The 27,870-nt window shown below is 46.1% G+C and overlaps 1 protein-coding gene and 1 long non-coding RNA gene across 2 annotated transcripts in view; one reads left to right on the forward strand and one right to left on the reverse strand.

The window, feature by feature from the left end:
• Positions 1-2,312: 2,312 nt before the first annotated feature.
• The window catches only part of CPSF3 (cleavage and polyadenylation specific factor 3), a 45,369-nt gene continuing 19,811 nt past the window's right edge, over positions 2,313-27,870 (reverse strand). Inside the window, exons 8-18 of the mRNA XM_004745762.3 lie at positions 25,018-25,193; positions 23,610-23,768; positions 22,664-22,810; positions 19,646-19,798; positions 17,796-17,904; positions 15,125-15,223; positions 13,918-14,012; positions 12,092-12,179; positions 7,245-7,314; positions 4,672-4,768; positions 2,313-2,620 (exon numbers count right to left, since the gene is read on the reverse strand). Coding sequence (XP_004745819.1) covers positions 2,519-2,620; positions 4,672-4,768; positions 7,245-7,314; positions 12,092-12,179; positions 13,918-14,012; positions 15,125-15,223; positions 17,796-17,904; positions 19,646-19,798; positions 22,664-22,810; positions 23,610-23,768; positions 25,018-25,193 — 1,295 coding nt within the window. The 3' untranslated portion in view covers positions 2,313-2,518. The remainder of the gene's footprint in view (positions 2,621-4,671; positions 4,769-7,244; positions 7,315-12,091; positions 12,180-13,917; positions 14,013-15,124; positions 15,224-17,795; positions 17,905-19,645; positions 19,799-22,663; positions 22,811-23,609; positions 23,769-25,017; positions 25,194-27,870) is intronic.
• On the forward strand, positions 18,205-22,107 carry LOC106005191. Its single transcript, XR_001178393.2, has 2 exons — positions 18,205-18,756; positions 20,830-22,107. It is a non-coding gene; the product is annotated as an uncharacterized LOC106005191 (long non-coding RNA).

Consider the following 27,870-nt stretch of genomic DNA (forward strand, 5'->3'; position numbering starts at 1 on the left):
GGGCGAAGATGGGGTTTGCAGGAGCGGGGAGACATGAGGGAAGGGGGGCCACAGCCGACGAGCAGGGTGAAGGGTAGAAGCATCTACGATCACTAGGAACCGGGTTCGTGCTGAAGGCGGGCCGGGGCAAGATGGGGGGAGGGGGATTTGAGCAGGTGCCCGGCCGGACGCCCGAGGGGCCAAGGACCGAGCCACGGGGCGGGTGGGGTCGGGGGCGGCTACTTCGAAGACCCCCAGGAGCTCCAGGGCTCGAGTGCGCTCCGAGCCCTTGTCGCCCCAGCTGCGCGCCGCAGTCCGACGGCCGTCGCTAGAAAACGAGCCAGAAGCCTGTCCTGAAACACCTGAGCATGGAGAACCCGGCGGGCACGCGGCGCCCCGCAGACCTACCGCGCTGCGGCTGGGGCGTGGGGGGGGGCGCCTGGCGGGAGCCGGAGAGGCGGGAGGCGCGACGCAGAGCCTCAAGGCTCCGCGCCAGCAGCTCCCCATCTCCTACTAGAATCGTGGGGAGCTTCCGAATGTGCTCGGAGAGGATCCTCACTCCGGACCAACGACCTTGACGTCCGATGCCGCGCTGTGCGCCTCCGTCAGTTGTTACTGCCCGCAGGCGACTCCCGCTTGTAGCCAAGGTTGAGAACAGCTGGCTTAGCTAAGGCGTTTGGACTTGACCCTAAGGACAGCGAAGCTCTGGCGGGCCTTCAGCAGGGAGGGCTTGAGAGCAGGTGTGTGTTTCCGGAGTCAAACGGAGGGGGGGTGTGTGTGTGTGCGCGCGCGTGTGCTGTGGCTGTGTGTGTGTGTGTGTGCGCGCGCGCGTGTGCTGTGGCTGTGTGTGTGTGTGCGCGCGCGCGCGTGTGCTGTGGCTGTGTGTGTGTGTGTGTGCTGTGGCTGTGTGTGTGCGCGCGCGTGTGCTGTGGCTGTGTGTGTGCGCGCGCGTGTGCTGTGGCTGTGTGTGTGTGCGCGTGTGCTGTGGCTGTGTGTGTGTGTGCGCGTGTGCTGTGGCTGTGTGTGTGTGTGTGTGTGCGCGTGTGCTGTGGCTGTGTGTGTGTGCGCGCGCGCGCGTGTGTGCTGTGGCTGTGTGTGTGTGCGCGCGCGCGCGCGCTGTGGCAGGAACCGGAGGGGCCAGGCTGACTGGGACTTGAGCCACCGTGAGAAGAGGAGGGGAGACTTGAGCAGTTTAGAATCCTTAAATCGGTCACCTCAGGGAGAGGGACTAGGGGAAAAGGCACATTCTCCTTTTACTGTACATATTGTCTTATTAAGATACAGTTTTTTTTTTTTTTAATTAAAAACGTTTTAAATCTCTCAAAACAGGGGCGCTGGCGAGGCTCTGTTGGTTGCGTGCCTGACTCTGGATTTCGGCTTAGGTCGTGAGATCGAGCCCCGCTTTGCACTCCGTGGTGGGCAGCGGTCCGCTTGGGATTCTCTCCCTCTCCCTCTGCCCCTCTTGCTGGTTCTCTTGCTTTCTCTAAACTAAAATCTTTTTTTAAAAGTCTATCATAACAAAATCTTAGGTGACACAAAAGGTGACCCTTAGAGCTTTGGTTTGGGCCAGAGACAAAAGTAGGGTATCTTACAGAAATAAATAATTGAAGTAAAATTTCGGATTTGTGCACTCAAGCTTGTCACAGCAATGCAGAGAAGGAGCGCTTGGTGGCTGCAAGTCACCAAGAGGTGAGGCAAGGAGAGACTAACAGGGTCAGTGGAATTTAGAGACTGTGGTTGGCGAAGGCCTTCAGCTTGATGGTGCGTGTGACCGACTCTCAAGGTGGGCATGAAGGCGAGGGCGAGCTTCTGTGCGTGCTCGCTCCCTGACGGGGCAGTCGGACCTGTGCGTGGAAGCGGACCCCAAGGAACACCCTGACTGACCTGCTCCCGCAGCACACCGCCCCCCACGCTCCTGTGTCCAGTTATCACAAGTCTGAATTACAGGCGCTTCAGGAAACTGGCCTAGTGATTTAATTTATACACAGAGCAATTCCACAACTCACACCTGAATCCCCTGGAGCTTGAGGCATAAAAATAATAGCCTGAGTATTTCTGAATTGCATGTGTAGATACTACACAAAGAAAGTATCACTGAATCCCAAAAGCCTTAATTTTACAAATGTAAAAATTAAGGAATTTGCCAAGAGTATCAGGAAGGAAGAAACCGAAAAGCACTTGGGTGATAATCTCTATTCCCACTCAGAATACAAAATTGAAAATACAAGCCATCATGCGTTTTCTTAAAAAGGACACCAAGACATTCTGATTGAGCTGCTACAAGCAGATCTGGAAGGTTTCACTGGCAGCAGCACACGTGCCTAGAAGCAGAATCAAATTCTAAAATAATAGTTTATTCAGTAGTTCTGGAATAACGGACACATTAGTTGCTAACTTAGTAGCACTCCAGCTGCTGGAATTGAGGCCATTCGAGATCACAGGTAACTAGGCTACTCCCAAGAAACTCATGTATTTTAAGTAACAGAAGTGGAGTCAAGCGTTAAGAAAAAGCGTTCTGGGATCCGGAGCCGTCTGGTCGTCAGTGAGCGGGGGTGAGCGCCTCGTAGAGCCTCCGCGCCGCCAGCTCCACCATTTCCCGCAGCGACTCGTCGTCCTCGCTTCCTTCCTCGCAGTCCACTGTCTGCAAGCGAAAGCACAAACGGCCCCTTCGCCCTACGTGTCTCCCAGGGCTACGTGGAAGACAGGCTGATCCTCTTCAAGAATCCTCTCCCCCAGGGTGGTCACAGAGGCCTGGCCCTGGGGGACCCCAAGCTGCGGCCCTCGGGCCTGCAGGCCTGCGCCACACACGTATCCCCGACAGCACCATCACCGGGTCTAATTAGGGACACACTTTGGGAAAAGGAATAAATGGAAAATCTATATGTACTTCAAAGCCCATACTCTGACCCAGTAAATCACACTAGGAACTCAGTCTGTGTAACACAAATCACTTCGCAAGCGGTGGGTGTCCTCGCACTCAACATTTGCTATTAAATCTGATTTAGACCAATAATCTAGTTATTTCCCAGCTACAAAACACTATATGCTGTTTAAAATTTTTTTTTTATCATAATACTGCTCATATAACAACTTAGGGAAGAAAAAAATAATACCCTTAATTCTAGAACCTACTAACTCCTGTGAACATGTCCGTGTATAACCTTCTAGACTTTGAGCTACACATACGTATTTCTTTAAAACCAAAATAGGGCAATTTATCATACTTGCGATCTAACTTTTCTTGGCCCTCACTAATGCCGGGGGACAACTGTGCCCGTCAGTGATGCATACTGCCGCCTTCCCGACAGCTGGCTGTATGGGCCTGTGTCAAGGTGTACAACATACACATAATCTGTTTATTCAGTGAGTTACTGTCTCATACTCTTGCACAATCCGGTCTCTTGCAGTTTTGTCGCTATTATAATCGATGCTAGAGTAGAAATCCATGTACATAGATCTTTGCTCCAATTATTTTATCATTAACTTGCCTATTTTCTTCGATTCAATCCAGTGAGTGGAATTGTGGGTAAAGGTATTTACTTTTCTGGGCCTTTCCAGGCATTTCACCAAACTCCCCTGCAGAAAGAACACGCCACCTCATTTACAGTCCCCCCCCCGCCCCAAAATGCCCTGAGAATAAATGGCCCAGTTTTCCCTGGCGCCAGGTCCCAGCACTCTGGTTCATCTGGGTCTGCGTGATGAGCAACAGTGAGGCGGTGGCCTTTGATCAGTATTTCCTCTAATTATTAGTGGATTGAACTGAACATTGGCTTTGTGTGCTTGCTGGCTGTCCAGATTTCTTCCCTAGTGAACCACTTGGTTATGTTCTTAGCATATTTGTCTAGTGGGATAAAATCAACTAGTGTCTCCTCAAAGAATATAAAAGGAATTTAAAACCTGTTATTTAGTAGAACTGTTCGAATCTTCAAAATCAAGCCTGAGAGATATACATATTCATTTATGCTTAAATAATGATGCAGGGTTTGTAGTGTGAGAACAGGGCAGGCCCCACGATCCTAAACCCTGCCGTCTGGAAAAGGTACTTGGACCTTGCTGGTAAAGCCAGGAACAGCTTTTCTGAAAAAATCTGGAATCAACCGGATGCCAAACAAGAGAAAGGCTGCGGTGGACTGAGGCCTCTCGTGGAAAAGGGAAACGATAGAAAGTGCACATGGGAAACGCGTGCTGTGCAGATGGGCAAGGAGCAAGAACGTGCGGCGCCCGGCTGGCTCAGTCAGCAGAGCAGCCGACTCTTGATCTTGGGGTCGTGAGTTCAAGTCCCACACTAGGTGTAGAGATTAATAAAAAAATAAATAAGCTGAAAAAGCAGGATTTGGGGCGCCTGGGGGGGCTCAGTGGGTTAAGCCTCTGCCTTCAGCTCAGGTCACGACCCCAGGGTCCTGGGACCGAGCCCCCACATCAGGCTCTCTGCTCAGCGGGGAGCCTGCTTCCTCCTCCCTCTGTCTACTTGTGATCGCTGTCAAATAAATTAATTAAAAAAAAACAACGCAGGGCTGTGTAACTTCACATATAATAACAAACAGCCTGTAAAGAGCAAATGTAGGGGGAAAAAGCAAAGCTGGAAGGAAATGTCAAAACGCTAAAGTGAGCTGTCGGATGGGAGACCAGAGATTACTTGTTTTCACTTTCTCTTCCAAGTGCCCTGAAATGTGGGAAGAAGCGGCTACATACCCGAGTCTCCAAGTTGATATTAGCAGTTTTCCCATCCACTGTGACACTGAGGACAGAACCATCTTTCACACTTACACAGTCTTCTCCAAATATGTCCCTAAGGTAAACAAAGACGCCAGATTAGTGCAGATGCATTAACATCTAAGTCAAGTACCTTTTTATGTCCTGGGGGAAAAGTGATATTGAAGACGGCCCTTGTTCTGAAGTAGACTATGTCTACCTGTTCCTGAGATGTACTTAATTTAAATTTGCTTATTAATTTTATAAAATGGGTAAAATACACAGCTGTCATTAAGACTGCTTTTTTCAGGGGCACCTGGCTGGCTCAGTCCGTAGAACATGTGATTCTTGATCTCAGGCCCATGAGTTCGAGCCCCACGCTGGGCCAAGAGCTTACTTTAAAAAAACCAAAAAAACAAAAAAAAAAAACGTTGTTCAGCTGGCCTTGTGTATGCACTTCATACAAACGATCTGAACTGACAGTAACTTACTGAGAAGCCCCGTCCACGCAGGAGGAAAACAAGACACAGGGAGTCCCCACGAACAGCCGGAGGCTGTGGGGCTGGTGATGAAATCCAGGTATCGCCACTGAACGGACTCAGGCCACGCTGTCTGCTCCCCTGGATGGATTTCAAACGCCTCTTTTGAGTTAAACTCTTTTCACTGAGCATCTGCTATGTGTCGTCTTCTCGGGGATGGACGTCACTAAGACCCTGCGCCTGTCACCGAGGAGCTAGAGTTTAAGCACTAATTTCTACATCCGTCCACGTCAGGTACACAGGCACCTGCCACCGGCGTCCAGGCAGTAGGCTGGGCACAGGCCGGGAAGGGCAGCCCGCAAAGCCGACAAGGCAGCCGGTCAGCCCCCGATGGGCCCTCGCTGTCCATGTGGAGGGCCGGCCAGCCTCCTGCTCTCTCAGGTAATCAATAACAGTAATCAGTTAATGGCAATCAGTATGTTTGAGTAAAACTGACTGGGGAACCTAGTTACTAAGGAAAAATGCTGGATTTTAACCAGAACTATATTCAAAGGTAGGGAAAAATATTTCATGTTCATGTAATCAATTATTGGTTTGTTTAAAGAAACCAATAAACCTATTCCTATACAATCCTAAGTCCTAAGGATTTAAACAACTGGAGTTTTTATTTTATTTTTTAATTTTCTAAAGATTTTATTTATTTGACAGAGAGAGAGACAGAGATCATAAGCAGGTCGAGAGGCAGGGGGAAGCAGGCTCCCCATGGAGCAGAGAGCCTGATGCAGGGTTCGATCCCAGGACTCTGAGATCATGACCCGTGCCAAAGGGAGAGGCCTAACCCACTGAGCCACCCAGGGGGCCCTAAAGAACTAGAGTTTTTAGATTATGATCGACTTGGGAGATTAAGCGCGCTGGTATGGCACGTTCAGGAGGTCAGTGTAAGCTTTAGCTCTTTAGTCCACATTCCTGTTTGTCACAGTTTGAGGCTGTGAGTGGAAGCGTGAGGAAGACGGCCGGGGCGGTGGGTCTGGGCCGGGGCGGTGGGTCTGGGCAAGCAAGCCCTGGGAGCTGCTTTCCGGTCTGTACGACGGAGATGCTTTTCAAAATCAAAATGGCAGCAGCAAGAACATTTTTCTGAAGCCGTGTGGTAGCTTCTTCTAGCAAGGTCACCCCTGAAAGCCTGTCCATTTTTTAAAAGCTGCTAACTGGCTGCCTTAAAAGATTGTCGGTGAGGAATCTGGCAGAAAGAACAGAAATGTTAACGCCAAACCTCCAAACATACAGAGCACCTTCTTTTGTTAAGATGTCTACTCAGGTAATTCTCAATTTAAAAAATAGAGGCAGTTGGTGAAAGTGGAAAAAAGTAGAAGCAGTCACTTATTCAATAAGAATGAGAGATACTATGTTCAAGGAACTGTGCTAGATGTGGAAATTATAAAATTAAATTCAAATCTTTTAATTTTCCTTTTCTTGGCATAATACATAGCTTAAATGGTGGTTATCCCCTATGATGCAAATCATTATTTTACCTGGGTAAAAAACCCCAAGTCAGTATTTGAAAGTTTTTTTATTTTAAGGAGGCTCCACACCCATTGTGGGGTCTGAACTCATGCCCTGATTGAGCCAGCCAGGAGCCCCCCAAAATCAGTCTTAAAGAGTACTACATATCTGGTATTTAGAAAAATACTGAGTTTAAAGGTAATTCATAGTTTGCAGACTTATTATCTGAGACGAGTCCAGAAGAAAACCACTCTTCATGCAGAACTGACACCTGAGGAAAATATATATGTAGTAATTCTTAAGGGCACAGTAACACCAGGCGAAGAGTTCAGTACTTGTCCTCAGTAAAGATGGGTGAATCGTGGTAGACTATGCCAGAAATGGCTAAGCAAGGTCACAGGTACTTGGGACTAACTAAAGTGTTTGCTGGAAGGATGCGGCTCAAACCACTTTACGGACACAGACACAGACCCCCAGAGCAGCTAAGTGACCTGCCCGAGCTTCACCGCCATCGGTGAGCCAGAACCCAGTCCCGGCCTCCCCCTACCCCCACCCTCGCCACCCCTGGGGGGCAGTCATGGGGACAGCACTTACTGCAGCATGATCTCCAGCCTCTTGCTGTAAACGTGCATTTCTAATTTTTTGGAAACCTTCTGCACCACACCTGGGGGAAAGAAAGCCACAGAGTTCAATTTCCAAATTCTTACTGAGATTCGTTCCTGAGTGGATGATCAGAACACAGACTGCTGCGGAGAAGGGAAAGCGGCCACCGTGGGATCCTTGCAGGGACAAACACGCCACCTTCCGACTGAGGCAAACCACTGTTTCCTTCGCTTCGTCTTTTGTTCTTGTTAAATACAGAACCACAAGATGACATTTATTTTTGTAATGTTACATTTTACACTTTATTTGCAATGTTCCTCAAAACTTCTCTATCTCATTTTTGAGCGGAAGAGAACTTGTAATTCAGAATTCCCAGGGCCATGTCTGGGCTTTCCAGAGCTTCTGTCTTACCTACAACACGGTTTAACTTTTGCATTCTCCTCTATGTAACGCACCTCTAGTGATTTTAATAAGAGTACTGTTTAACACCATGCCCCAGTTAGATTACTTAGCTTCCCACCCCAAAACACAGGAAGCTGAGAGTTCAGGAAGGGGAAGTGGAGTTTCAAGTGTGCCCCCGGGACATCAGGAAGTGCCTCCCCGCCCATCACCAGCAGCCAAACTGTGCAGAACTGTCTGGCAGGTCCTCGAAAAGCGAACACTCTGTCAGCATGTGACCTAGCATCTCTACTCCCACGTGCAGACTAAAAGAACTGAAAACACGTTAACACAAAAACACGTACACGAATGCTGAGAGCAACGTTATCCATGACAGCCACATGGGAGAAACAAGCCGCGTGTCTATCAACTAAGGAAAGGAGAAACAAACCGTGGTACGTCTACACAATGGAAAATTACGTTGCCACGAAAAGGAATGAAGACCTGAGTCATGCTACAACATGGATGAAACTTGGAAGCGTTACGCAAAGTGAAAGATGCCAGTCATAAAACCCCACGTATTACGATTCCATTTTAATGGAAGGTCCAGAAGAGAGAAAGTCATAGAGAAAGTGGGAGGGAAAAAAAAGTAAGCAGATTGGTCGCTGTCTTGACTGGGGGCTTATAGCTAAAGAACACGACGTTTCTTTGTGGAGTGATGTTGAATGTTTCAGGTTGATCGCAGGGAACCTACCCTGTGGGAAAGAGCCAGGCTGTCATTTCTCCTCGATTATTCTGTTGACTACAGGTACTCTGATTGCTTTTAATTCATAATGTTTTTCCTTCTTTTTTAAAAATGCAGATCTTAGTGGCATAGGACATATCAATTTCAGGTATACAACATAATGATCTGATATCTGTATATACAGCAAAATGATCACACGCGCAGTTAACCATCCATCACAACCCACAGTGTTGCGGCAGAAAGTTTTTTTCCCTTCTGTTGAAATAGTCTGAGTTTTAACTGAATATACAATGAACCAGATGCCAGCCAAGAAAGCTACATAATACAACTTCATGTTTTAATTGTAATCATTCTATTAAGTATTAAACAAGCATTTAACTGACATGTAAAATCTCATAAAATTCACTAAAAACATAAAAGTTATGAAACTACTGGAAGGAACTTTCCAAACACAGTGCTCAGGCCTGCCTGTCTGCTTATTTACCACTGATCTTTGCGACACACTCCTGAGATCCGCACGATCGGAAGCGGACTGCGGGAAATCAGACAGTGGCTATGCGCGCCTGCCCAGCGGGGGTGCGGGTCAGCACCCGGACGTGCTGAAAACAGGCGCAGGGCCAAACAGAAGGACGTAATGCAACCGAAGAACACAAAAGAACACATTTTGAAACTGCTTCAGCTTGGCTGTGTGTCCTTGACGAGAACAAGGGGATACGGAAATTGAAACTGGGGCTAAACACACACACAGGGACAAACATAACTTGTGTTTCCAGAGTCTGGACCCAAGTCTCGGCAGGATGAGAAAGGAAAGGGGAAAGGATGCTCGCAAAGCAGACTCGGCCCGGTCGCAGAGTGCGTCTCTCGAAGGGACCCAGCCGAGCTCCGAGCGCCGCCCGATCGCATCTGAGGCTGGTGAGCCCCGCGGTCTCTGCTGTAAGCAGCCGGCTCGGCTCCGCTCGCCGGGACAGCAGCGGCAGGCGGGACACCCACATCGCCAGGCGGGACACCCACATCGCCGTCTTCCCATAGGACTTTACAAGGCGGGGAGGGCTGGACTTGGCTTGTGGGTGCGGGTTGCCGACTCTGTTCTAGGAGTTCAAAGACCGAGTCTGGATGGGAGAAAGTTCGTTACACAACAAGTGTATGTGATGACCGCGCTCCACTCCCTCACATGCGGCAAACGGAAAGGGAGTGTGTCAGCCTCGTGCTGTTTTTCATCTTCTGTAGGAGCAAGTTCTGCTTATTAAAAACCCTGTCACGTCGTCCCGCGGGTGACAGCTTTCCAGGCTCACGTAGCGTGAACACTCCTCGGGTCACTGTCTCCCCTCTTTCAAATTCATCTCGTCTGCTCTCTCTCGCCCTCGGTATCTGACCCAGCAGGAAAGACTGCGGGCTCGACCCTCCACCTAGCTCCAGAACCCAAATACTCTTGGCCAGCCCCTCGCCCGCCCCGCCACGAGCGCCCCGGGATGAAACGCCTGCCTCCTTACGAGCGCCAGCCTAATCCTTTAAAAACCTTACAACGCAACCCACTTCACTCAGACTACAAGGCCAAAGTCCTCAAAGTGGTCCATAAACCCCCGCTTCTGCCCCCGCTCCAAGCCCTACGAAGCTGCCCCAGCGCTCACTGGAGCACCAGCTCCCTGGGGGCAGCCACCTGCTGTGTCCTCTGCTGTGCCCTAAGCACCTAGAAATACCCCTGCCCAACAGAAGGTGCTCGATAACTATTTGTCAAATGAATGTTAGCTCTGCAAGCACCTCGTTACTCCAGAAGAACAGACTCTCCTTTGCTGAATACAGGACAAAGCGGGGAAGAACTAGGGAAGCCAGGGCAGCCTGCTGACTCAGCACAGTTAGCTCGGGGACCAACCCTCCTCCAACCTGCGTGCACGGAATCCCTGGGAAGTGCCCAGAGGCCAACCTTAGGAAGCCATGTCTGCACCGTTACTCTGTTTTTAAAAATGATCACTAAGGATAGAGTAGCCATCGTCAGCCGGCACAGAGCAGGGTGAGGGCGCCCTCCCCTCGCACCCGAGTACGAAGAGGCAGCCAGGCCGCTTCACAGCAGCTCCGCACTCGTGTGCTCCGCCCGGACAGACACGTCTGCTGACGTCTGTTTTCGCTTTCCAGCACAGTCGCTAAGCGGCGGCTTCGTCACAGCTGCAGGCGGCATCAGGACAACACAGCGGACGGTCCCAAGCCCAACACGCCCTGTGGTCCCTGGCCCCCCTCACGGTGTGGCACGGGTTCAGGGTGGCTAATACGTGACTCGGCCCAAAGACTCCCCAGCATCCTAACCGGCCTAGAAACACACCATTTTTGCACAGGTGTCTCATTTTTCAGAAGAGTAGCCACATATCTGACAAGAATACTGACATCAGGTGTTATACCACAAGACAGACTTCCTCTTACAAAAGGGTTATCAAAACGCAACGAACAGAAAGGAGCCCGGGAGGTTAAAGCGATTCAGGTCCGAGCGATCGGGCTGAGCGGACCGCATCTGGGCCGGAGGGAAGGCCGTGCTCTCAGGGAAGCGGCGTCCATCCGGAAGGGCGCACCCCGCAGAGCTCTGGGTTTGAACCTTTTCGTGTTCTCTGCCCTCCGCTCTGTCCCTCACCGCGCCACCACTCAGGGGCTGGGACAGCCGCACAAGGAAAGCCCGCCCTCCCACACACGCCCCCACCTGGCGCTCTGCCTGTTCTATTTTTATCACCTAAGAAAAATATAAAATAGTAAAATATGAAAAACCTGACAGCCGCTGTTCTGTCACGTGTGTACTTTTGTGTTCAGGGGCACAGACTGTGACCCTGAGTGAGACTCGTGGAGATGCACCGCTCCCTCCGCCACGCAACACGCACACAGGGGTGTCCGTTCCCCATGAGCCAATTCAACGAACACAACTCATCAGCGGTGTCCACAGGAACGTTTTCACAGTTTTACTATTCCTCAAAACAAATTCGAACGCTTACCAGCACCTCAGATGAATAATTTAGATTTGTCTACGTATTTATTCATCTCATTACGTAGATGCAGTCACAAGACGATGGATCATGGATCCAGTGAAACATTTTCTCCTCCTGCAATCAAACACTACCTATTTGTTTATTTTTTGCAATTTCACGACAGAAAACCGTTCTCTGGGGGACAAGACCTGGTACGAGGAGGAGGGTAAAGGCTGCGGGGCTTCCGCAGACTCTTCAGGGGTTACCGTCCATCCGTGCCACTGAAGCCTTACCCTGAATTATGCATAAAATAGCACAGCTGCAAAGAATCACACACCTGTCTTCACTAGTGTCTTCTGTGACTGAAAATGATGACTTAGAAAAGGAAACATAAAGTGACTGCGAAACTGCCCTAAAGGGAGATTCCATTCTGTTCCATAGGTTTCACCAAACCCCCAGAGGGCCGCAGATTCTCTTACTAGACATGCTAGCTCGGTTCAGCAGTAGTTTGGAATTTCTGATTAAAGTGGTTTTGAGAGGACCATGACTAAGGAATTTTATCCTAGTGTTCAGGGCAACCAGATTTTGGGCAACAGCACAAATAAAAGACCCACGACAAGAAATAAAATGTAAGTGACATGCAGTGTTATGCACATATTGTATCTTGAAGGCTACAGGACGAGAACAAGCAGATTTCAAGTTCTAGGATTCTGTCTTCGCAGACCATGGGAGACATGAAAGAATCAACTGATCAAAATGCAACCATTCCGTACCTTTCCTTATTTTCGGGTTGGACTGGACTTCCAGTATCACGGTTGTTACTGTATCTGCATACATATCATTGGAAGGGTTTGCCAGCCACTGCAAAGCAAAAGGCAGAATTAGGAAGGCGTGAATAGGGCTGACCACAAAAGCCGTGAGTGCTCCCTGCTCATCCACGGACTGTACACACGTGACTTCCGTTTTGTGTATTTTCTCTATGAAACTAACCTGAAATTAACAACGCTGGGCTTTTCTGCGATCTGCTGAGCACAGCATGAGCACAGCCTTTGCGGCAAGCGCTTTGTGGGCATCCCCTCACCTGACCCTCAGAACACTTTCCTTTTTCAGAGGTCACGCATGAGCTAAGCCAGCAGTAACTCCGGTGCAGGGACTCAAGAGCAGATCCCTGAGCACTGGGCCTCATAAGCACACAGCAGTAGTTCTAAACACTTCCTCTGGATTCCCACACGAAGCTTAGGACCCTTTGCTCCTCCATACACCCAGGGCTCCATGACCATTTTCCTCGGGTGGGACCAGGTGAATTACTTCAGGAACAAACGCCTTCCTTAATGTGTAAGGGACCTGGGGACTCAGTCAGCTGAGGTTCCGACTCTTGATTTCAGTTCAGGTCGTGGTCTTGGGGTCGTGAGATCGAGCCCTGCACGTGGGCTCTGCACACAGGAGGGAGTCTGCTTTAAGAATTTTTCCCTTTGTCCCTCTCCCAGCTTGCACATGTGTGCTTTCTCTCTCCTTCTAAAAGAAATGGTTAAAATCTTAAAAAAAAAAAAAATGTGTAAGAACAGAACAGTGAACCATCTGGATGGGGAAGTTACATCAGATTCTATCCCAAGGCGGAGAAACAGAGGAGGTATCTCCCTGGCTCATTTAGTCCCAGGATTCACTCTGAAAGTCCTTCTCCAAACTTAACAGGTGCCAAGTTATCAAATTCAACCATCAAATTAATCTGGTGTCTGGGTTCCAAATTCTACCAGTAGGAATTTAAAATTCTAATAGTAGAAACCATACTCAACGGTTTCTAGCCTTTGTGTATTTGGGTCACCTTACTTTTGCTTACTTAGATTTTTAAAATTCCACTCTCTAAAGAGTGCTGCATGACCAGTCTATTTGTTTCAATGTAATAGAATTTGATTTTTATCTTGGAACGTGGGCTCTTTTGATATAACTGAAGATATCCTGGGTGATCTCAGAATTAGTTGAAACTTCTCACATGAGACCTATATTCACTACATATACAAAATATTAAGCCTTAATTTAATATTAGTTTCCTTTCTTTTCTTTTCAACCAGGTTCCACACCCAGTGTGCAGCCCAACGTGGGGCTTGAACTCATGACCCTGAGATCAAAACCCGAGCCGAGCTCTAGAGTTGGATGCTCAACGAGCTGAGCCACCCAAGGTGCCCCTGATATTAGTTTCTATGTTATTGGAACTCATAGAAAATGCCCAACTGTGTCATATTTTAAACTGATTTGGGCAAGAAAAATATGTACACATACATTATATATTTTTCTGATTGAGAAGAAACAAATTTTCTCTACAATTATATGTGAAGTCTAGAAATTTTTTCCCCCTCCTAGTTAAGGTAAATAATCTTTTTTTTTTTTTTAATTTTTTATTTACTTATTTGACAGAGAGAGAGAGAGATCACAAGTAGGCAGAGAGGCAAGCAGAGAGAGAGGGGGAAGCAGGCTCCCCACCGAGCAGAGAGCCTGACTTGGGGCTCGATCCCAGGACCCTGAGATCATGACCCGAGCCGAAGGCAGAGGCTCAACCCACTGAGCCAACCAGGTGCCCCTAAGGTAAATAATCTTATCTTACTTCTAACACCACCATTCCTGGCTCCTGTATGACAGTAATATTCTTGAACACTTTCAGAGCAGGCTTTTCTTGAATTTCTAATTCTTCCACGTCACCTGAGAAAAAGATGTAACATCAAGATGTATATAATTTTCTGATAATCTTCCAGAGGCATCATTATTCCGTTTATAGACAGTTGAAATAAATTTGATATACAATAAGAAAGTTAATTTACTCATTTATGTAGCCAGATTTCAAATAACTAAGCTTTATGTGAATGTTTGTAGCAACTGAAAGATCTCAACATGTATTTAAAAAATAACAAAGCAGGATTACCTCGGACCTTTAACATTTTATCAGTCACTAACTTTGGTGACTGTCAAACATTTGCATTTATATAAGAGATTTACCCACTAGCACCTTAAATTTAATATGAGACTAGTCAGCTACTACCAACTAGTCACTTCTGCCTTCATCACTCTACAGGAATATTCTGCTATGAGGAGACTTTTCTGGTCCTCCCAGGAACCTTTTAATTAAGGGTTAATTCAGACATATTTTATTAACTTTCTGTGCTAAGACCTATAAATTCTAACAGGAGGATGTGAAGTTTAAAAAAAAAAATTTTTCTTTCTACTGGTTTATTTTATGGTGGTATTTTGCTACCTGAATTATGAAGAGCATATTAATAGAAAATGTAACTTGTTACTCAGAGTTCCTGCTTATTAGAGGGAACCCACACCCTTTGACTTAGTCACTGCCCCTCATAATGTTCACGCACAGAAGTCTCTAACTCAGAATAGTGTAGTATGAAAACAGAACAGGTTTACTGTTCTATTGGCCTTTGGCCAGTGGTCATGTGTTCTTGTAGAACCTGCTGTGTAGACTGGTACTTGATGGAACCAGGAAACTTATTTTCTGAATAAGAAATAGATGAAATTTAGCAATAGTTTACAACAGCAGATTTTAAACACACGGGGCAAAGATTATGGATGTTCTTAGAATTTTCAGTGAATCAAGGATTAAAAAGTATAACATAATTTAACAAATTTATGAGTACATTTTCAAAAATTCACCTAAAGCTGATAACATGTCCAAGCAAAGTGCGAATAAAATTTGTACAAATTCTTGGATCATTACCCAAATTAAATAACATCCTTTCCCAAATATATACCTATCTTACTCAAAAGCAGAAAACAATTTGGTGCATTTTAACAAGTATACACACCTGTCAATTTCTGTAGCTGGTAACAGAGCAAATTAAAAGGGCCGGTATAGGGAATGGCTTGGGTCTGTTTCACAGTGCTCATGGCCAAGTCAGTATAATCTGAAGAGGAAATCAGAATAAATAAACTTTAAGTAACACTACGAGTTGCACAAAATATAATCTGCAACGTACAACTTGCATGTATAGGGACGGAGGGGAGTTAAAGCAAGGTAAATCCGAACATGTTTCTCAGGAAGCGCGTGAGGTGCTCCTTAATTTGTTCCCGCCCTACATTTCCCCCCTGAACTCCCATGGCCCCCCTGCTCCCTGACTAGTTGGCTTATGCTTCAGCAGTACGACAGCAGTCTCAACTGCCTTGGAAACATCAGGTCCCTGAGGGTCTCCCGGCCAGCGCGCCAGCTGTCCTCTGCTGTCTTCTGGGCTTAGCCACTTCCGACAATCCTTCACTGTGAGGTGCAAGTGTTGCCTGGTCTGCAAAACCTTTCCCGACTCTTCTAGGCCGGTTCTCTCCTCGTATACTTAGGCACCTCTCTGTATCACTCATCAGCACGGTGCCCAGCTCTGGACAAGAATGCTTCTCTCATGAGGCAGCTTTCCAGGGGCTGGAGCTGGGCTTTGTAACGCATCTCCGGTCCTCCAGCAGCCGGCACCCTCCAGCACCCATGGCTCGGAGGAGGCCTGCTCTCACTGCTAGAGAGGGGAACAAGGTATACCCCACCGCGGCATGTGCCAAAGCTGACGGCTGGCCCAGCTCACAGAGGACTACCTAAATGCTGCTGTTCCTTGTCCTTCCACAGGCCTGGTCCAATGGTGGAGGAGCAGGAGGTCTAAATTTCATCTGGGCCCAGAATTTCAGCAAGGTAGTTATCAAACCATTCTGAACACCTACGACCTCCATAGGAGACGGAAGAAAAGAACAGCAGCAATTCTAGGAACAGAAAGGCGACCACTTTCTGGAAGGTGGGAGGTGCAGAGAGGTGAATCCGAGGAGATATACGGGAAGACAGACCGTGGGGCCGGCGGGGAGAGCCTCCGTCAGCTGGCTGCCAGCAAGCGAGAGAGGAGCAGAGCACAAAATCGGAACTTTGAGAAGTCTGCTCCACGGAGGGATGTTGCTCTAGAGGCTAGGCAGGGAGTGGAACCCTTGCTGGGACAGTGTAGTCTCAGGACCCTTAGGGTGACAGAAAGACCAGGGTCGTCTGAGGGTGGCAGAGCCCCCAGGTGTTGGAGCAGGGACGCTGGCTGTAGAGGTGGAGCCGAGGGGGGCTCTCAGCTCGGGGTTGCCATAAACCACCATCCGAGGCACACTCGGGCCACTACTCTTCGAGCGGGGACCCCACAAGCGGCAGATCCGGAGAGACCCACCTTCCTCCTCCGGGAGGAGCAGCATAGCATGGGAACACGGCAGGAATCTGCTGGGTTTGGAGACTCCAAAGGGGGCCGAGCGCCAGAGACAGAAATGCTTGGTCACAGGCCGGGTGAGCTCGGAGCGCGGCCGGAGACCAGAGAGACGGGAGGGACTGACTGCTTTTCTCTGAGGGCGCAGTGAGGAGTAGGGCCCCGAGCTCTCAGCTCTGGGGCTCTGGGACAGAGATTGGGAGGCTGCCCATTCCCCGCCTCCAAAGCTGTACAGAAAGGTAAAAGCATTTAGGGAACAAAAGCTCGGGAGAGGAAACTTGAGCAGATTGCTTAGCCTGGCCCCTGGCAAGGGCGGGGCAATTCTGCCTTGGGCAGAGGCACTGGAGAATCACGGCAACAGGCCCCTCCCCCAGAAGATCAGCGAGAACACCCAGCCAAGACCATGTTCACCGATCAATGAGAACCACAGAACTCCAGAGGGAGGGGAATACAGCACAGAGAATTCATGGGTTTCCCCCATGATTCTTTAGTCTTCCAAAGTTGAATTTTTTCTTTATTATTTTCTTTCTCTATTTTTTTCTGAATTTTTCTTATCAATTGATACTTCTTATCAATTCCTTTTTAAAAATCTTTTCTAATTTTCATTTTTACAGTCAGATTCTATCATTTCATTGTCTTTAACCTTAGTTTTTATATGTGTGTTTTTCTTTCTTTAAAATTTTGGGATGTAGTTTCTTCTAACAGACCGAAATACACCCTAAATCTAGTGCATGGCTTTGTTCTATTCACCTGACTGATCACATTCTCTCCTTTCTTTCAATTTTTCTGTTTAGTTTTAAATTTTTCTTCTTTCTTTTTTCTTATCCTTTCATAAAGCACTCACACTTTATTAGCACTGTATGCATAAAACGGAGCACAGTTATTTAACCTAATGCCATATGTACTGCAAAAGTAATGGCCCCCAGCATTTACACAGGCACACAACATAGAGGCCCAGCAAGCGATGTGGAAGTCTAGGTCTTAAGAATCAAAATGGACATGTGGGGAGTCCACAGTTACTTCAGAAAATAAAAGTACAACGACTCCATTGTGAAAGGTGGAAAACAGGCTTGTCAAGGGTCAGTAGGAGCGGTTAACCTTGGAGGTGAACGTATGCTCCCAGTTAAGAAAAAAGTTCACCAAGAACTGGATTATTAACTCAATTCTATATCTTGGCTGTTACTTAAGATTTGGCCATTAGGAAGAGAAGTTTTCATAGCTTTTCTTTCAATGTGAAAATCAGTTTATATTTGACATTTAATAGTATACTTACTGGAGAGGTCACACGGAGAAAGTATGTGATAATTAAAGTTTCTTTTAACAAGTATTCCCGAGACCCGCTGGCCTTGTTCTGGTTTTTTGTCTGCTAAAAAGCCCATGACCTATTTAAAAAAAAAAAAAAAAAAAAAGAGGAGGAAATAGAGTTTTGGAAAATGCAATTATTCAGATAATCATAATAATGACCATTAGGCATTTGAAAAGTTGGACACTTAACCAACTGTGCCTCCCAGGTGCCCCTCTAGTTAAAAAAATGCAGCTGGGTGGCTCAGTCAGTTAAGTATCTGCCTTCAGCTCAGCTTATGATTCCAGGGTATTGAAATGGAGCCCTGTATCAGGCACCCGGCTCCGTGGGGAGCCTGCTTCTCCCTCTGCCTGCTGCTCCCCCTGCTTGTACACACACTCTGTCAAATAAATAAATAAAATCTTAAAAAAAAAAAAAAACAACTCTGAAAGTCCTGCTCTAAAGATATCAGCTTAATTTTGTTCAACTCCGCCTCTCCTAAATTTGTAAGACTATAAAATAGTCGCCCCTCCCCAAATCTCAACCAGCAGGGTTGGGGAAATTCAATTCTTAGATTCCTCACTAAATACATTTTTCTATAGGTACAGGGTCGCTTCCATTAAACTGGCTGCTAGAAAGTTTTGTGAACAGGAGTTAACTGAGGAGGAAACCCAATCATCTGTCCTTTAGCAACAAAAGCCTCACATCTTAGCTTTTGCTGACTTTTTTTCCTCGTGAACTCACTGCAAGGAAAGATATTCGTCATTTAGCCTTCTCACATCTGGCTCACTATACAAGAATTGCTGTAAAGTTGCTCATTAATACATGTCTGATATTTAAAATTTCAGATAAATCATGAAAAAGTTTTCCTTAGACGTTTCTTGAAAAACAGTCTTAACAGGAAGGACAAATACAAATACAGATACCTTACAGCGTCCCTCTAAAATCTCAGGTAAGATTTTTTTTTTCAAAGATTTTAAAAAGAGAGGGAGAGTGAGAAAGAGAGAGCATGAGGGGGAGGGTCAGAGGGAGAAGCAGACTCCCTGCCAAGCAGGGAGCCTGATGCAGAACTCGATCCTGGCACTCCAGGATCATGACCTGAGCCGAAGGCAGTGGCTTAACCAACTGTGAGCCACCCAGGCACCCTCAGGTAAGGTTTTTAACTATTTTATTTTTAAATCCTCAAAACACTGTATATTACATCAAAAATGGACAAATTTTTTTAGTTTTAATATGTTCCATCATTCCACATTTATGTTTAAACACATGAGCCATCTTTAGATTCTTCTGGAGAAACAGCAGTGGACAGAACACTATTAGATATAGTAAGAAAACAGTAATAAATATTTGTTTATTCTCAGACCAGGGAAGAAAAGGAAGTAGAGATGAGGATTACGAAGCTAACAAATGCAGGGGCACCCGGGTAACTCGCTGGTTAAGCATCTGCCTTTGGTTCAGGTCATGATCTCAGGGTCCTGGGATCGAGTCCCACATTGTTCTCTGCTCAGCAGAGAGGCTGCTTCTCCCTCACTCTCCCTCTGCACTCTCAAGAAGTCAATAAAACCTTAAAAAATAAACAAAAACAAAAGCTAGAAAACAAAGCTATCAAATTCAACTGCCCTAAGATCTAATGTACTTGAAAACTTTCTGTGTGAAGAAATGACTTAGTAGGACCAGAAGACCTAAAAAAGCATATGGATAAAATTCTTACACTATACTAAGTAGACAGAAATCATCATTAAGGATATTATCTTGCTTTGATGAAAAGAAGACTATTATTTTTAAGAAGCATACATTTCCTTTTAGAAAGACCTGGATAAGATTATAAACCACCTTTTTACCTTGGCTAGTTTTTCTCCTCTGAAATTCAAGGTCACAGCTTCTGTATTCCGAGGATTATGAACCTCTATGTGAACTTCATCGTTGTCCTCATATTCTCGAATCAGGGCTGCTTTCAATCTGGCCATTTCGTTTTGTTCTCCATGGACTAAAATCTACACAGAATGAATGTAAGAGGCCATAGGGAAACATCCTGAGTGTGGCTTCACGATGGCCCCCATCTGACTTCAGTACGTGAAATAGACATATACTTGACGTTATTAAACTTAACAACTTTGAGGGGCCTCCTGTCAGTCAAACTTGTACAGTTATTTTCATTCTGTTTGGCTTTAAAAATCCTGAAGCGGAACTATTTTAAGAGAGTAAAGACCCTTCTACTTCAGGTGTTCCCACTAGTGAGATACACAACTTTATGGAAGCTCAATTTCCCCAGACTTTTATGCTCAACTGTAAAGGACTGTGCCCGTGACGTCTGTAACCCCCACCGGCTTCAGACGCAGGATTCTTGCACGAAACCATTGCTCCTCTTACTAATGCAGTTTCCTTTAGGTCTCTTAATACAAGACATTCAAAAGAAGCTTTTTATGGGGAAGAAAAAGACTTCTGGTATTTTCTTCCATTTATTATAGTAATACCAAATAAGATATTTCTGAACCAAATGAAACTGTCTTTGAGGGGTATTTACAGTAACTGTATTAGATACCAGCCTCTTTCCATTCACTTCTATAATCTGTATTTGACAAGACAGATCATTCTTAACCTACAGACTCCTGGTCGATGATTTCTCGCCTGGGCTCACAGAAGCCTCTCCGGCAATCACTACCGGGCAGAGGCGTATGGCCAAGTAAGGAGCCCCGACCTTGAGGTCTGGCACTCAAACACAAATCCTGGCTCCTTAAGCACTTCTAAGCTACGTCAACTTGGGCAAGTTACTTAACATCTCAATTTTCTCATCTACAAACAGTTGTTGGTTGTAAGGGGTAAGCAAGTTGATACACATAAACCAGAGTACAGGGTGCCATGTTGACTCAGTCGGTAAACCCTTGAGCTCAGGGTTGTGAGTTCGAGCCCCGTGTCAGGGGGAGAGATTACTTAGAACATGGGTACAGTACCTGGCAAATGTAAGTAATAAACACTAGCTTTTACTTGTCGTTACCCTTAACACTACTGTTACTCTAACATGCAGATCATACTGTTGCTGACCTGGTTACTGAAAGAAAGCAAGCATTGAGTTCAATCCAGGAATTTAAACTGTCGGCAGAGAGCGAGCCTGGAGAGCAATGAAATGGGACTGAGGAAGAGGCGGTGGAGCTGACAGAAAGGGCAGTGCGGTCCCTCCTCGCCGGTGTCAACACGTGCAAGCGCATCCGTGACCCACACACAGGAGGGGGCCTGGGAGGGGCCCACACGTCACGAAATCCACCAGTTCGCCAAGCTAAAGAGGAGGCGAGAAATCTTTCTCCACCCAAGACTTTGCTTACTGAGTGAGCGTCACTGGCAAAGGCCTGCAGGGACTCCCAGGCCAGAAGTCACTCACAACTTAACACACGAGCACGGGAAAGGACGCTCAATACCACGAGTCATTAGGATAGTGAGAACCAAAGCCACAAGATGCTGCTTCACGCTCACTAGGAGCAGCGGTGATTACAAAAGGCAAATGGCAAGTGTTGGCGAAGATGCGGAGGAATGGGAGCACTTGTGCCCTGCCTGGGACGCGGGGGCGACGCAGAATGGCCCAGCCACCTCGGGAAGCTGAACGAGCCTCCGAGCCGGCGAGCCCACCCCTCGGTTCATAAACTGAAGGAGTGAGGACAGGGCCTCACACAGAGGCTCACAGGTCAGGCTTCACCGGGGCGTGTGTACACCGCGTGCCTGCGTGTGATCTATACGGACAGCAGCGTGTTGTTCACCCACACAGAGGAAGAGAGTCAGATTCGTGCGACTATCGGACCAACCTTGAACGCATTCTGTGCAGTGCTGTAGGATTTCACTGACATGCACTGTCTACGCCAGGCAAATCCAGAGAGACAGAAAGTAAACTGGAGATTACCTGGGGCTGGGGAGGAGGAAATGGGGAATTTTTGCTGAGTAGGGAGTTTCTGTTTGGGGTGATGAAAAAGTTTGGGAATAGGGGTTGGTGACGGTTGCACAAACTGTGAATGTGATTCACACCATGGAACTGTCCAGATAAAAATGGCAACTTCCATGTCACATATATTTTACCACAATGAAAAAATTTAAGGAGAAAAAGACTAGCAAAAGGCTGTTTCCTCTAAACTACTTTTCAATAAATCTAGGAAGGGCACTTCATCCTTTCTTCCCTGCCCCAAATTCCCAAAGTGTCCTGTTGATTAAAAATACTTTTTTTTTTTTAAGCTTTCCCCTTATCCCTCCCCAATCCCACCAAAATAGAATCGTTACTTTTGTATTACATGAAACTTACAAATATAAACAAATCACATCAGTCAGGAGCTATGTGATTTTGTATCTATTTGGATCTTTAATTTTTACTATTAGATGATCTTTCTCTTCTTTCCATTATACTAAGCATTTACTCCCTGCCAGGCACCATATTACATGCTTCAGATCTATGTTCTCTCATCCCTTCTTCACAATTACCTTATGAGGTATTATTATCCCTAATTACTAATAGGGCACAGAGAGGTTAAGTAACTTGCCCAAGGTTACCCAGCAGGTAAGAGATGGAGCTGAGATTCAAAACAAGCAGTCACAAGCAAAGCCTGTGCTCTTAGGTTATGAGAGAGGCTGCAGAAAATGACAGAAAGAGCACTAGAGTTGGGATTAGGGGATCTGATGAGGAACTTTGGCTAAATGGAGACAGAGTGCACCGCTTGCCTAACTCAGAAGGGAGCTGCAAAGGCCAGGTCCAAGTGCTCCCAGAAACACTCTGTGAAAAGGGCCACCTTAATGATAGGCAGTGTCTGATTTGAAAACCAGCTGTGGTTTCTTGGGTATGTTTTCTTCCTCTTTAATGTTATAAGTCAAAGTCATAGACTAACCACATGAGGCGGTTTCAAAGCACGAATAAATTCACTGGTTTGCTGGTAATCTGTGTGAGCAGAGAAAGAAATGTAATCAACAGACATTTTCAGTGGTAACTTCTGTCCAGACATGGTAGTGATTTCTTCTGGCTCAGACATGATATGCTGTTAAAAAACAAAACAAAACAAAAATAAAAGAAACAAAGCAAATAAACTACCCAATCAGAAAAGAAAAGTACATTTTCTATTTGTTAATGCAGCTACAAACTCTTACGTTAAATTTGGGACCTTTAACACGAAAAGCATTCTAACCATCGACTTAGTAAATATCAAATATTATTTTCTTGGTCAAGCAAGTATTTAATCAGGAAAGTAAGCAGGTTAACTAAAATTCAATGTACCTAGAGTACTGGAAGTGGCAATTGTAACTTATGGCCAGAAAGGCAAACTTGGATTCCCAGCTATTGTCCTGCTCTAAAAAGTCACCTTTCAGACAGATGTGTTTCTATTCTGGAAATCTATTTTAAATACATGGCCAACATTGTGTGACTTGAGAATACCCTAAAGTAATAAAAAACGGTCACACTGGGGAATCACAAGGTATTTTAAAAACTAAGGCAAGTTCTACAAAGAGGAGCTAAGAGGATGCGAGGCTGGGATGTTCAGAAACGGCTTCTGGAGCTCTGCACGGATTTCCCACCACGTGCACATCCCCGAGCTAGCATCGACTGTGTATCAGCAGGAAGACAGGCAATCGACCAGACACCTCCTGTGACTTTTCAAGAGGACACACACTGGCAAACTTCTTCTTCAGTGAATGAGGGCATCCATGTTTTTGCATCTGTCTCAGATCGGTTCCTTCCCATAGTTTTTACTGAGACCGGATGGGAGCTTCTCAGGCTTTAATGTGCCACCTTGGCAATTCTGATTAGGAGTAACACAGTGGTCTAAGACCATGGCTGACCTTGGCAAGTGTCCCTTCCACACAGTACCCTGCTATAATGACGCCGTTCCTCTTATCCGTGCACCAGCTTTCGAAGAGCTCCCTGGATAAGCCGCTCTGCATCATGCCTGGGGAGGCCATGACGACGCTGGGACCGATGTCATCGAAATGATCCATGCTCTAGGAGGGGAAAAAGGAAAGGTAGAGGCATGCTGAGTACCAGGGTTTAGCAAGGCATTCCTCGTTTTTAAAGAACAAAAAGCCAGGTAAAAAGATGAATCACACTACTGAAAGGGTCTCCATGAGACTTGTAAATATTTTAAGTCCAGTTTCTAAGACCCTAAACAATTTAGGCTAGGAATAAAAGGGGAACAAAGTGATAAAAGGCAGTTAGTTCACAGGAACCTTTTCAATCTCCTGCTGGTATTAATGGGCAGTAATAGGATCATTTTCATTGCTAGATATGCGGGCAGGAAAAAAGCAAGAGTCAAACGGCTTTCTATCTGCCCAAGATAGAACCCGGAAAGAATTTTCCCGCTCACAATGGCCTTGTGTATGCTTCGTGAGTGTTTTGAGCTGGCCTAGAAATCCAACCAAAAGGTTCAACGTTGTTTCTAGGGAAAAATTGGCTCTAATTCTTAAAAATTAACTTAAAAAAAAAAACCCAGTATTTTATGAATAGAGCCCATTTATAACTAGAAGATGACTTATAACCTCAATTATTTGGGGCATTATTTCTAAGATTAAAGCATTAGTTTTAATAAAACAGTATTTTTCTAAAACTATTTTTTAAAAAAGATTTTATTTACTCATTTGAGACAGAGAAAGAGAGAGAGAGAGAGAGAGCGCATGAGCAGGGGGAGAGGCAGAGCGAGAGGGAGAAGCAGACTCTTCCCTGAACTGAGAGGCCAATGTGAGGCTCGATCCCAAGACCTGGAGATCATGACTTGAGCTGAAGGCACACGCCCAACGATCTGAGCCACCCCGGAGTCCCTAAAACTATTTTTTTAACTAAAGAAAATAAGGTTTTATTGTTTATTAGATGCTCTACAAAAGTAAACATAGAAATTTTCATACATGGAATGGGTAATGGGAATCGGAAAGATGATTAATTAGAGCAAGAATAGAAGAACTTAATATATAACGTAAGATATTTTCCTCATCAGGACTTCCTGTTTCTATGGCAGAGAGACCCAACTTAATCAGTAGAGTAAATACTGAGAATGTATGCAGATTTTGAGCAAGGGGCAAAAACTGTTGAAGCAGGAAAGAATGCCAATTGCTAAACTATTGTCTTCCTGCAGAAAAACAGGGCCGGCTAGAGAAACAGCAAGACCTCAGCACGAAGGACTGGGCCCCGGAACTGACGGCAGGCGGCTGTGAGAGCTGCTGACTCACCTAAGACCCCGGGTCCCTCCCCAGCACTCACCTTGAGGTTACTAATGTGCTTGAAAACAAAGGGATTATTGATGTTGATCTGTTTGCGGATTTTGTCATTCATGGCATTTACATACGTCTGGTACACGGCCATGCACTTCTTGGCCAAAGAGGATGCGTAGTATATGGGAATGTCATGGAGTTCTGGGTGATTCTGCCAGTACTCATCTAGACAGATTTTATAAGAAACAAATTTCGTTTTGTTATGTGGGGTAAAAAGTTCAAATAATAAATGACAACCAAGAAATAAAAGCATAGGATTATGTATATATGGATTTACAAAAGTATATTATAAATACTTACGTATTTATACAACTACATATATCTATCTCCCTCTCTCGCAATTTCTATAAATGACTAATTTAAGTGTTAATAGCAAAGATATCAAGGTTTGGAACCCCCTGGAGTGTTAGCAATACAACTGGTAATTACGAGCTCACAATTTCTTCAACATGCCCGCTGTCTGCAGAAACTGTCACCCTGGTTAAGGGTGAGCCACATTTAAGACACTGCTGTGCACGGGGATGGAAAGTGGGGGGCGGGGCTGCTGGTCTTGGAACTTGGTTGTTTTCCGTGAGGCCATCTCCTTTCTCCGGTCCCTTCTGGGCCTTTCAGCAGGAGGCCTCCTCCTTGTGGCTCTGCACCTGGTGGGCTTCTCACAGGGCCTGGCCCGTGGCCCAGCCTGTGGATACCAGGTAACAGTAAGTGGGGGGGTCCTTCCTGGGACACATTCCTAGCGGATCTCGCCTCCTGCCCACAGGAGAGGCCCTGCTCCGTGCCGGCTTCCCATTTTTCCTGGACAGTCTGGGGACACGCACACCTTCCTGTACATTCAGTCTTGCTCCGGTCAGGCAGCTTGCTGTAGGCTGCTTGTACTCCAGGCTCTAACTCCTGCCCCTTGGCTTCCCTAGTGGCCCTGCAGCTCGGAGGCAGGGAGGCGAGGAGCACGGGCAGCGGCTGCCACCCGCTGGGAGTGCGGAGCAGGGTTCCCAGCGTGTCGGCGCCCACAGACCGCATCTTACAGAAGGAACAGAGGCTCAGAAATATAAATCCCTTGCCCGAGATGCACAACCAGAATGTGGGCAGCTAGGATTGGATACCCACGGGTGGTCCAAGGCTCTGGGATGCAGCCTCTGGTTGGAAAGGATGATTCTTCATTCAACACACGTTGGCCTCTCTCGTGCTCTAGCTCTGGGGCAAGGGGTAGGGGCTATCATGGAGCCAAGGGAGGGATTTCCAGACTCTGAAGGTTTCCTATGTGCCCAGCCCTGCTAACATTTTTTTTCAAATTGAGGTACAATTGACATATGATATCCTATTAGTTTCAGGTGTATTTCACAGCAATTCAGTATTTTTTATACACTACAAAATGATCCCCACGGTAAGTCTAGCTATCACCGGTCACTAAAGTTTTTACAATACCACTAACTACATTTCCAATGCTGTGGGCCGCATTTCCGTAACATCTTTATCATCTAACTGGAAGTTTGTACATCTTAATCCCCTTTACTTATTTCGCTCGACCCCTAAGCCCTCCCTTGTCTGGTAACTAACAGTCTGTTTCCTGTATCCAAGAGCCTCTTTCTGTTTGGTTTGTTTGTTCATTTGTTTTTTAGATTCCACATGTTAAGTGAAGTCATACGGTATTTCTCTCTGACTTATTTTGCTGCTTAATACCCTCTAGGTCCACACGTGTTGCAAATGGCCAGATAGTTCTTCTTTATGACGGAGTAATACTGTCCATTGTCTCTATGTACCATAGATTCTTTATCATTCATTCATCAGTGAACACTTAGGTCATTTCATGTCTTGGCTACTGTAAACAACGTTGCAATGAACTATGTCTTTACACTGGTGTTTTCATTTTCTCTGATAAAAACCCAGAAGGAGGGCTGCTGGGTTGTATGGCCTTTCTAGTTTTTATTTTTTTGGAGCCTCCAAACTGTTTTCCAGTGGCTGCACCAATTTACATTCCCACCAATAGTGCACAATGGTTCCCTTTTCTCCATATGCTCACCAACATCTCTCTCTCTCTCTCTCTCTCTTTTTTTTTTTTTTGGTCTTTTTGGAAATAGCCATAGCCAATCTGGCAGGTGTGAGGTGGTATCTCACTGTTCTGATTTGTAGTTCCCCTGATGACGAGTGATGTTGGATATCTTTTCATGGGCCTGTTGGCCATCAGGAAGTCTTCTGTGGAAAACGTTTCTTCCAGTCCTCTGCCCTTTTTTTTAAATCAGGTTTTTTAAAATTTTAAGTTGTGCAGGTTCTTTATATATTTTGGTTATTAACCCTTTATCAGATGTATGATTTGTAAATATCTTCTCCCATTCAGCAGGTTGCCTTTTCATTTTGTTTAACATATTTTAGAGTTCAAGAAAATTAGCCTGGCTCTAAATTAAGCTTACAAAATCAAAACTTATTTCCTGAAAAGAATATTGTGATCACATGGAAGCTTTTAAAAACAACAGAAGTTTACGGTGAGTAACAAATCATAATTTATTACCCTAGAGGGACCCTAAATTCTGGCATAGCTTTAAATAGAAATGTACTCTCAATATTTCAAAGACTTATCAAAATTAGGCTTTTTGTAGTCAGACTTCGTTAGTTACAAAATAGGACTGCCAGAGTTAAAATTGTTACAGAACACTTAAAAACAGGATAGTCAGGGCCCCTGGGTGGCTCAGTGGGTTAAGCCTCTGCCTTTGGCTCAGGTCATGATCTCAGGGTCCTGGGATTGGGTACCGCATCCAGCTCTCTGCTCGGAAGGGAGCCTGCTTCCCCACTCTGCCCCCCCGGCCCCCCGCCTGCCTCTCTGCCTACTTGGGATATCTCTCTGTCAAATACA

Source organism: Mustela putorius, unplaced genomic scaffold, assembly GCF_011764305.1.
Source record: "Mustela putorius furo isolate JIRA1106 unplaced genomic scaffold, ASM1176430v1.1 tig00000813_pilon_pilon_pilon, whole genome shotgun sequence".
Classification (NCBI taxonomy): Eukaryota; Metazoa; Chordata; class Mammalia; order Carnivora; family Mustelidae; genus Mustela; species Mustela putorius.